We start from the raw sequence: 11,919 nt of genomic DNA, 5'->3' as shown, positions 1-11,919 counted from the left end.
CAGCACCACATAAGCAAAAAGAAAAAAGCCGGAAGTGGCGCTGTGGCTCAAGTGGTAGAGTGCTAGCCTTGAGCTGAAGAGCTGAAGGACAGCGCCCAGGCCCAGAGTTCAGGCCCCACAACTGGACAAAAAAAAAAAAAGAAATAGCTTTCCAAACTATAAACACCTTTAATGTAACACACAAAAACACTAAGCAAAAATTTGAATTCTTTATAAATAACTTATAAAGAATTTATCAATGAATTCCTCAAAGAATATAGTTTATAGGGTTGGGAAGGTGGCTCAATGGTGGAGTACTTGCCTCACATGCATGAGGCCCTGGGTTCGATTCCTCTGCACCACATAAACAGAAAAAGCCAGAAGTGGTGCTGTGGCTTAAGTGGTAGAGTGCTAACCTTAAGCTGAAGAGCTGAGGGACAGTGCCCAGGCCCAGCATTCAGGCCCCACGACTGACAAAAAAAAATATATATATATATATATAGTTTATGGAAAGTACTAGCATTGAAAGTTGCAAAGGAACAATATGTTTTAAAGTAAAATTTCTGCTTAATTTTATAAGTACATTATGGATCCTGGAAAATTTTAGATCCATACAAATTTTATTTCCTAGTGACTTTTAAGGTTTTCTTCTTTGAAACACACTTTCAAGAATGACGTGATACTTTTTTCTGATATTTCACTGCAATGTGACTATTAAGACTTTGTAAAAATGTGGCAATTCGTTTGTGAATAGCCACAACAAAAGCATTAACTTTCCCAGCTACATTTTCTACAGTGCACTTTACATTATGCTAGAGACAGATGCTAAGAAATAAACCTGAACACTTATATGAAATGTCCAGTTTCCCATTTTTTAAGCACCATGGTATAATTAGAGCTCCAATTTATAGCATATTTTGTAGGATTGCTGATTAATTATACAGACCTCCTGATGTTTTATATTCATTTCAACTTTGTCTCTCTCTGCTATTTGACCACTACATAGAGAATATCCTTCAATTACTTAGTATTCAGGTTACCTAATTTTAAAAAAGAATTTTCTATTCACATCAATGTTTCATATATCACCATTCCTTATAAATGTTAATTATTGTATTTCTTAATTTGGGGCTAAACTCATTCTCTCTCTCTCTCTCTCTCTCTCTCTCTCTCACACACACACACACACACACACACTCTTGCTCTCACTCTCTCATTCTTGCTCTCTTACTCACATCCCAATCAAACTCCCTTTGTCATTGGCATAGCTAAATTACTGTCTTCTACCCCTTCACCAAGATACTTTTAATAATAAGAGCTTTTTTCTCTGTTCTTAACTCTTCACTTTTCTTGTCACCAACTTCCACTTAGAATTAGGAAAAAGATCCTTGCAGATCAGACTATTAAGTCTATCCAGTCTTTAAATGCTCTGTCATGCTAATTATTTATGGGAGCCCATTACCTGTGTGGTTTGTCTGCAAAGAAAAAGACTTCCTTGAAAAAGAATTCATTTTCTTTGCATCTAGGGAAAAGTAGTTGAGCATTATAGTTGAGAGAAAATTGTTGCCAGGACTTGGGTTGATCGTGGAAATTGCTCTTGTGCAGAATAGACATGAAGGCACTGAACACATAAAAATATTTCCCTAGGAAGCACGGTGAGTCCTTGATTGAGCTTTATTGAGCACAGTAAATATTGCTTATATACCTTTATGGCTAAAAATCTGCATAATGTCCCTCTGATTCTAAGACAATGATTCCCTATTCTTAAAAAATTAGAGGTTTAGGAAAGCCATAAGCTCTTGAAAATAATAGGCATAATTACATTTTGGGGAGGAGAATGTTACAATTTGTTTCATACTCCTAGAAATGACCTCAACTTACCCATCTTAAAAAAGCAAGAAAGCAAACAAGCAAGAGGAAGGAAAGAAGGAAGGAAGGAAGGAAGGAAGGAAGGAAGGAAGAAAGGAAGGAAGGAAGGAAGGATGGATGGATGTGGGCTGGTGGCTAACACTTATAATACTAACTACTTGGGGGATGAGATCTAAGATTATGATTCAAAGCCAGCCCAGGCAGACAAATCTCAGAGACTCTTGTCTTCAACTAACCAGGTAAAAACTGGAAGAGGATCTGTGGCTCAAGTGGTAGAGTGCTAGTCCTGAATGAAAAGGACAACACCCAGGCCCTGAGTTCAAGCCCCAGTATGTCCCACGCGCGCGCGCGCACACACACACACACACACACACACACACACACACACACACACACACACACACACACACACACACACACACTAGAAATCAAGGTTCTAATACCAAGAAGTATCACCAGCTTCTTTGATATTGTTTAAGAGTAAATGAATTTTTTAAAATATTTAGTTTTTACTATTACAAGGTGATGATCAGAGGGTTATAGTTATGTAAGTCAGGCAACGAGTCTATTTCTTTTTAGACAATGTCACCCCTTCCCTCATCTCGCTGTCTCCCAATTTTTCCCTCCCATCCCCAACCACAAATGGTATAGTTCATTTCCAACATAGTGTCTAGTGAGTACTACTGCAACAGAGTAAATGAATTTTAATCCAACAACTGATATATTTATGAGGTTCCTGTTGTGATGATATAAGGGGGCAGAGAAAAGTGTAACACCTAAGACTTGATTTCTGAAAATTCTTGAGCTAGATGACGTGATGCTGTGTTGAGGCAGTGTGTGGACTGGACAATCTTGGGAAGTCAGAAATTGGCAGTAACCAGACCTGACCAACACATGTTGATAGTCAGAATGTTGTAAAAGGAACTTGACCCGGGAAGCATGGTTGAAATCGATCTATGTTCACAAAGTAAAAATTGTGTACTTGTCCAAGCAGTTAGATGACCTTGTACACAGACATTAGGTATACTCCTTCTGAGAATCCAAAGCAGATGTCTTACTGTGGGCCTAGAATCCTTATGGCCAATGATACCTAGGTAGACTATAACTGTTTAGGTAAATTTTCAGCATATGCATTTTTTAGGGCTACCACTACTTTTAGTGGGTGGAGAGTGATTCCCATCAGTCACAGAATGATAAGGTTTCCTTCACTCAATTAATTTTGAGCTTTGAGCCATTTGATGAAAATATTGAGTGAGGGTTATGGTAATGATTCTAAAGGTAATTACACAAACTATATTTTAGCCACCCTGTGTTTTCTGCAGGGGCCAAGATAGTAAGTTCAGCTGATGTACAGGGGGAAAAGAAAAGTAGAGCTATTTACTTACTTTGTGTGTGTGTGTGTGTGTGTGTGTGCCAGTCTTGGGGCTTGAATTCAGGGCATGGGCACTATCCCTGACTTTTTTTGCTGTAGGTTAATGCTCTACCACTTGTGCCACAGCTCCACTTCTGACTTTTTGGTAGTTTATTAGAGATAAGAGTCAGAGCCTTTCCTGCTTGGGCTGGCTTTGACCCACAGTCCTCAGATCTTGGACTTCTGAATAGCTGGGATGGCAGGTGTGAGCCCCCAGTACCCAGCTGAAAGCCAAGATCTCTTTTTTTAAAAAAACTGGACTTTGACAGTGGTGATCTATCATAATTTGTGCGTGACCTTCATCTCATCTCTGGAAACCATTATAATGTTATAAAGAAATGGCACAAAAAAGCAAACAAGGCCCCATTCTTAAATTAACAAAAGGTTGAGAATTGGGAACACAATACAATTAAACCTTTTCCCCTAACATTACCAATATCAAGATTTGTGCTTGTAGAAACTCTCTCTCTAATAGCTAAATTACACAATCCATCTATGGGGGCGGCTCCCTTCCTAATTAATAATTAATACTGTCTTCTAGGCACAGTAGTTACTTAGGGGTTAATGAACTTTGGTGATTCCAAATTCTAATTAATTTTTATACATTCTTTATGCATGTGCATTCAGGCCTATTACAGGAAACATTTTTAATATTAGTAAAAGCAATTTTGACAAGTAAAATTAGAAAAAATTATAAATATATACTGTTTAATTATAGCCGAAGATCTAATGGCAAGTTTGAAGACAATCTCTTCAATGTGGCTTCTTCTCGTCTAAACTGAATTCCTGTACTCTCCCATACTCACAATGCCATAGTAGAAAGAATATAGACTTGTAAGTGAAACTTGACCTTCAGATTTCTTCTCATCTCGTATTAACTACATTGACCTTGGATGCCTTCATTTACTTCTCTGAATATCTTATGCCTGTAATCCTAGCTACTCAGAAGACTGAGATCTGAGGATCATGCTTCAAAGCTAGCCTAGGCAGAAAAGTCCATGAGACTCTTATCTCCAATAAACTACCAGAAAACTAGAAGTGGCACTGTGGCTCAAATGGTAGAGCACTTGCCTTGAGCTGAAGAGCTGAGGGACAGCGCCCAAGCCCAGAATTCAGGCCCCATGACTGGGAAAAACAAAAAACAAACAAAAAACTGGGATAATAGTGCTCTTCAAAACACACCTGCACTAGGTTATGAAACTATTCTTTTACAATCTATTCCAGGATCCTAAGAGATTGTTATATGAAACTGCCAGAGTGCATTTATTTTAATAAGCTGCTCTGATGATAAAAGTAATGTTACTTATTATGACGTTTTAACAAAAGCACAAGGAAATATAAACAATAAAATGTATTACCTTTCTCCCTCTCTCTTCATTTATGTTCACCACGTCTGGTAGATTTATGTTGAAATTATCTCAGGTCATAAGTTCTCAGAAGAAAGGAATTCTAAATCTTGTTTTAATGAAGACACAGCATTGTGCATAAATTAAACACAACCATGGAAGAAATAAATCGTAGTCTAAAGCATGTCCAAATATGTCTTTTTTCTTATTTCCTTCCTCCGGAGACATGCCATTTTTAGTGTTACATGCTTACCATGTGAACAAATAAAAGAGCAAAGTTTCACCCGCCCAGTGAAAGTAGTTTCTGTAACTATTGTATGTGACCCTGAAGAATCATTATAATTAACTCTGAGGTTTCTAATTCTCAGGTGGTCCTAGATAGTTTTTTTTTTCCAGGTTATTTTCTAGGGCTTTGAAAGTATTGTTCAGAGAAAGTTGGACCTGCATCACAGCAGATTAAACAAACACAAGTTCATCTTCTCTCCAGAGCAGTGCTGCAGGCAAGGGCAGATGGGTCAAGACGACCAGTTGTTCTTCAGATGGATGGAGCGCATGGGTTGTTCACTGGTTTATTAAACCCAAGTCTTACGACAGAAAGCAAATTATCTCGAAGAGAACTTTGTCACCAGGGTACCTGTTCAATAGTGATGTCTCTCACTGCCTCACAGCCTACACAGAAAGATCAATGACAGGTTTACTTGAAATTGCCCTCCATGGAGGTCTCTTCCTGATGTCCTGTGTTGAAATTTAAAATCTGAGATATCTTATTTTTTCCTGAAGATGGCAGCAAGACTATCTTCTGGGACTCTCAACTGACTTCTTCATAAATTGCACATTATCACAAAACAATCCTTTGTTCTAAAAATCAGGATATTTCACTCCCTCCTATCACACTGAGAACCTCAAGATATTTTATCTATTCATTTATTTTTTATGCCAGTACTGGAGCTTGAACTCAGGGCCTAGATTTGGTCCCTTAGCTGTTTTGCTCAAGACCTATGCTCTACCACTTGAGCCACAGCTCCACTTCAGGCTTTTTGGTGGTTATTTGGAGTTAAGAGTCTTACAGATTTGTCTGCACAGGATGGTTTTGAACTATCTCTTCAGTAGCTAGGGTTATAGCATAAACCATTGACACCTGGAACAGTATATCTTCTGAAATAATTTAACTTGTAATCTTGAGCAAATGCCTGTTAAACATTAAAATTAGATTAGATAGCTAGGTAATTCAAACCAACACAACTTCCCCCCTCTGTCCCCACTTAGGAGAAAAGTTTGGATATTACTGTCAAATAAATCAGGAGCATTCCAAGGTTTGTTAATCTGCCTAGCTCTTCTACTTTCCTGGAGGCACATGGCTGAGGAAGGCCCTCTCAAAATCCATATAGGTAGTCCTCTCTTGGTAGTTTGGACATTCTTGCCTTCTCTCTGTCTCTTCATTGCCATTCCTTTGATAGTTTTACTGTGTCCTGAGGACTGTATTCCAAAACTATACTGTATTGCTGTGACCTCAAGGACAGGCAAGGTCACTACCATCCTTAGAAACACTTCACTCTTGGGCATAAAAGCTCAGAAAATCATAGAGTTCCATTGGGGTCTAAGCCTCCTATAATTCTGTTGGGGGAAAGAGCTGCACTTTGTACAGCTAGGGAAGGGAGCTAGCAGTGAGGATGGAAGGTGGTGCTGGGTCCAGCCCATAGAAGCACAGACACCTTTCCCAGCCACGCCTCTCTAAGCCCCACCCTCCTCTGGCCCCACCCTCTACAAGCCACACCCTCTCCCAGTCCTACCCTTTCCCAGTCATCCTCTGAAGTCCACAAAGGGAGTTTGGAAAGTAGTTGTTTACTTAGGAACAAAAATTCTAGTCATGTCTTGATACCAATTGTGAGTTAAATATTGTCTCCCCGCCCCAAATTTCTTCTTCACACAGAACCTAGAAATATAACGCCATTTGGAAATAGGTTTTGTGTATTGTTTTTGCAGAGATGAGCAAACTGAGATGAGGGCACACAGGCTTAATGTGACCCAGTGACCCATGTTGTCCTAATGGGTGGGAAATTTGAGAACAAACACTTGTGAAAGTATGAGGATGTAAAGAACATGCAGACAGAGCACCATACTATCTTGGAGACAGCATAGAGCAATGTCTCTACAAGACAAGGGATAGCACAGGTGGCCAGAAGCCACCAGAAGCAAGGAAAGAAGAGGTAGCGCACAGTGTCTCCCCAGAGCATCTTTCTGCAACCATCCGTGCCTCTCCTTTGATTTCTGTCTTCGCATCTGCCAATGTGTGAGAGGAGAGGCTCTTGTGGTATTGTGCTCTGGCAGCCAATTCCCCTTTCTGCTCTATTGCTGCGTTCTCTCTGTGTAGTGTGTTTGGAGAGGGAGGAAGGCTGGAAAGGGTGGAGGGGGCACGGATGGCTACCTTACCTTCAAGCTGCCCCGATCCCCGCCGTGTCCTCAGCGCATGGCATCGGCTTAGAGGTACACAGGAACCAGGTAGCAACTTAACGAGAGTTCAGCTGCTGCCAAGGGCTTCTCCTCTCCTTCAGCCCATTGCTGCCCCGAAGGGGCATGTTACCAGTCTTCCCCTTTATTCCATCTGTTGTAATTAGCCCGAAAAGGGGTTGTTACATGAATCTCTCAATAAGAGAGTGACTATAAGGTGCAGAACAAAGCAAACGTACTTGCGTTTAGGCAGTCTTTGCTCTGGCTTGAGGATGGAGGGTTCGTTGTATGGTACGAGAGACCCCTGGTTGGTGATTCCTGTTTCAACTAGCCACCTTCTGGGGCATCACTAGTGGCCTCCTCTCAAAGTTCCACCTTCCTGCCAATTTGTGAGATATGGCAACACTTGTAGATTTGGTATTTTGTTATATTTTAACTCTTCAGGGATGCTAGCCTTCCTTGGAGCATGTGAATCTATTGTTTTGCTTTTAGGCTTTTAACTTTAGGATATGTGTTCAGGAACCTATCATGTATAAAAATCAGGGGAAACTAATTATAACTCTGTGTGTGTGTGTGTGTGTGTGTGTGTGTATGCACGTGCATGTGTGTGTGTGATAGTACTGAGGTTTCAACTCAAGGCCTTATAATTGCTAATCAGACCTTCTATCACTTAAGTTATATCTCTAGACCAATTTTGCTTTAGTTATTATTTAATGAGCATTTTTTTTTTGTCCATGAGCAGGCTTGGACTACGATCCTCTTACCTAAGCCTTCTATATAGCTAGGATTACAGACATAAGCCACCGTGCACAATACTTTTCAGTATATTTTAAATCACACATACTTTTAAGTGAACTATGTTATCACTGATCTACCAACGTTGAAAATTATGTAAAATGTAACAGTTTGAAACTTTTTTTTTCATTTCTTGGTTGCGAGGATAGTGTCTATCCTTTGCAGGATAAAAAGTGGGTTTCAACATAATCAAAAGGAATTAAATTTATAGTGGAAATATTTCAGAGGGACTCAAATGTAAGCAAGGATGTCCTGTTCCCTCTCCAGTGGTTGAACTTCCATACAGAGCTGGCTGGTCACAAAAATCAGAGGCCACCATCTTGGGATAAACTTCCTCTTTCGGGTGATAGAATATTGTGGAGTTGGCAGCTTTTGTCATCTGTTACCAAAGCCCCCAAAAAGAAAAGATCAGCATTTTTAAAGATCCCCTGTCCCCAGACTAGTTTTGATTTATAGAACTGACAAGGTCAGCTCTTCACTGAGTATAACCCAAAGCTTCACACAACACAGGAAGAAGGTAAATTCAGTTTATCTCATAATTTCAGATGTGATACTGTCTTGTATGCATCTGAACTCTCTAATGACAGTGTGGAAACACCTGCTTCCTTAAATTGTAGGTAATTTAACATGCTGTGAATTAGGAGAATTAAGTTGCATGCCAAAACTTTATTTTTATTACTTACTGCTTTATCATCTTTGACTTTTCTCTGAGCTTATTAGTATTTAAAAAAAAAATCCCAGTAGGTCAGGACTAACCTACTCTAAATGAGGCTGGATTGACATCTTCAATTCTTATCCAGTTCTATCACTATTCATGAGCATTAGGATGAATGTAAATTCTAATATCAAGCTAAAAGCTACAGGTCATCACCTAAAATGGAAAACTAAGAGGAGATGGAGCACAAAAGACACTTTAAAATGTAGTCACAAGCCAGGCACCAAGGGCCCATGCCTATAATCCTAGCTATTCAGGAGACTGAGATCTGAGGATCACAGTTCAAAGCCAGACCAGACAGGGAAGTCCAAGCGACTCTTGAGCCACCAAAAACCCAGAAGTAGAGCTGTGTGGCTCAAGTGGTAGAATGCTAGTCCTGAGTGAAAAAACTAAGGGCCTAGCACTGAGTTCAAGCTCCATTCTCTCCCCCTCCCCCCTCTGTCTATCTCTCTCTCTCCCTTTCTCTGATACATAAACACACAAAGAAATGTAGCTTTGAGACATTTCAGTATATAAAATAAGTACACATGTCAGAAAATAATGTGCTCACTTACTTTTTTTCTCTTTGCCAGTCCTGGGACTTGAACTCAGGGCCTGGGCACTGTTCCTGAGCTGCTTTTACTCAAGGTTAACACTCTACCGCTTGAGCCACAGCATCACTTCCGGTTTTCTAGTGGTTAATTGCAGATAAGAGTCTCATGGACTTTTCTGCCTGGGCTGGCTTTGAACCATGATCCTCAGATCACAGCTTCCTGAGTAGCTAGGATTACAGGCATGAGCTGCCCGCGCCGCTGTTGTTGTTTTTAAAGCATCGTCTCCTAGCTTTGTTGATGTCTCTAACTAAGCTACCTGTCTTATTCATCTTTGTAATTTTCTACCCCTCTCTTCCTAGTCATGTTGAAATAGGTTCTTCTAAAATCCTTCCTTTTCTACTTTTTGCATCTCTCAAAGAAAGTACTTCCTTCCCAGCAGGAAATAGATGTTTGCCACTAATTTTAGGGCCTAAGATATACTGTCACATTTGCTATTCTGCCAAAGTCACAAGTTGTGCAATATTTTAGCTTTTTTTCTTTTTAAGTTCAGTGTTTGTATCTCGTTAAAAATGTATTGGCTGACATAGTTCAGAAATGAATGTGTCTAATAATTCCTCATTTAATTTAAGACTCTCATCTAGAAAAAGTACTTTCAATGACAAAGCATAGTCAATCAAGGGACTTTTCCCTAAGTTCTCATTAGCACTTTAAAAACTAATGATGATCTACAAGCTTTCTCTTATTGTAATGTAGTTAGAGCTTACCAAAGTGTGTGTGTGTGTGTGTGTGTGTGTTGTAATCACATATTGAGACTGTTTTTAACAAGGCAAGTATTGGCATCATTCAACAAATGTGGAATTTTCCACATCCCAATAAGGTTTATGCAAATGAAGACAAAGAGCTTAAATAAAGATGTGGCAGTCAAGTGATTCAGCCATGAGCCCTAGTTTGAAAGATGACAGAATGACAGAAATAATTTCTGAAAACTCACATGAGATAAAGTTCATCCTTTTGAGTTTATTTTCTTTGATTGCAGAATTACCATTTCTGAAGATGGAAACCTCAGAATCATTAATGTGACTAAATCAGACGCCGGAAGTTATACCTGTATAGCAACTAACCATTTTGGAACTGCCAGCAGTACTGGAAACTTAATAGTAAAAGGTAATGGTTTACCCAAAGAACTCACAGGTTCATCTATGTGTCCTCATTTCTAATAATGTCATCGATAGATATGGCGTCATTTATATTAATACGTGCAGATATCACTCTGTTGCCAAATTAATTCATCACAGCCAACATAATACGATTAATAATTCTGGGAGAACTGTTCGTAATGAATATGATTGAAAGGCTATCTCATTTCAGAATCATCCAATACAATTTTGAGAATTACAGCCATTGTATCTATTATAGTATTGTAAGTAATGTTATCTTCAGTCCTTTAATTAAATTTCTTTCAAGTCTCTATAGAGTTGAAATTCATGTCTAGAAGCCCTGTGCTAACAAATTAAAAACCCATGACTCAAGTACTATTTTTAGCAAACATTGTTTAAACAAGGACATGGGTGATTTGTTTTTAAAGAGCTGCCCTGGTGATTCAGATATGGATATGGCTTCCTAGCATAATAAAGGGTTTTGATCTCTTCCGAGCTTTGCTTGAGCCACCCAGATAACCCTGTCACTCTTCAGAAAGTATCATTTTCCTCAGACCTTAGTCTGGGTGCTTTTTAGTTCATGATAGAAAACCCTTTGTACTCTTAGCCCAGCAGGAGACAGGAAGCTGTCCCCATAGCATGTGGATGGCCTGGCTGAAGCACTCAGAATTGTGAAGGAGAAGATCTTAATTTACATTTCATTTGCATTTCTATCACTTTGAATCTTGCCCAATCAGAGGAATTTTGAGTTCCAGAAACTCCTGTTTTACTTTGACTGAAGGTAACCTTCAGGTTAGTGACTTGCTTGCTTTGAGGTCAACCATAGTAGGAATAAGACCTCAACCCAGGAATCCTGATTCCCAGTTTTTTCTGATCCTTTATAACAGATAAATTTTCAGCCCATTTTTCCTGTTACTGTGACACACACACACACACACACACACACACACACACACACTGATGGTTCATATTATACTATTTTAAAATTTTCTGGGTCATTCATAGCTTTTCTGGTGATATAAGAAAAGCCTAAGGCAAATAAAAATATTAAAAAGAGGATTTACCATAATTATGATTTAAGCAAGGAAGCTAAAAATGACCTAACTATATGTTTCAGGTTCATTGGGAGTTGAAAGTTTACCCCACTTTAAAAATCTTTTGATTATGACCACGCTCCATCGATGTGGATAGAAAACTAGAAGTCAGAGAATTTAGAGGCCAATAGGTAGATGTGCAAGTTTCGACAGACTCCAACTATTTCAGTTTATTAAGTATTCCTTCATAGCAGGTACTTTAGTCTATGCGAATGTGTTCCCTTTGCTCCAAAGGGCAAAGAGAGAAGAAAAGAACTTAGATAATATTTATAGAATACAATGCCAGCAGGAGGTCTTTGGTTATAGATGGGTGTCTCAGCCGCCAATCCATCTAGGATTGGGAGGAGCCATCCTAAGGCTTTAGACATGGCAGAGCTGGGACCTGCTATGGAGATACAAAAGAATACTAGAAAGCTTGTCTTAAATCATGATTCAGAAGGTCAGATAATGTGATGTCAGGAAAATGAACCGTTAGATGTGTATTTTAATGTTTTTTTCTTTCATGCATGTGTTTCTAACGCATTTATAAGATTATCTCTTTGTTGCTTTGTATGTCCCTCCCCCACAGTATA

General features: G+C 39.2%; 1 protein-coding gene across 2 annotated transcripts in view; it reads left to right on the top strand.

The window, feature by feature from the left end:
• The window catches only part of Cntn4 (contactin 4), a 456,937-nt gene that overhangs the window by 376,110 nt on the left and 68,908 nt on the right, over window positions 1-11,919 (top strand). For both annotated transcript variants that reach the window (XM_013010395.1, XM_013010396.1), the window contains one exon: window positions 10,133-10,260. In XM_013010395.1, coding sequence (XP_012865849.1) covers window positions 10,133-10,260 — 128 coding nt within the window. The remainder of the gene's footprint in view (window positions 1-10,132; window positions 10,261-11,919) is intronic.

Source organism: Dipodomys ordii, unplaced genomic scaffold, assembly GCF_000151885.1.
Source record: "Dipodomys ordii isolate 6190 unplaced genomic scaffold, Dord_2.0 Scaffold12, whole genome shotgun sequence".
Classification (NCBI taxonomy): Eukaryota; Metazoa; Chordata; class Mammalia; order Rodentia; family Heteromyidae; genus Dipodomys; species Dipodomys ordii.
This window is presented reverse-complemented; position numbering and strand designations above follow the sequence as displayed.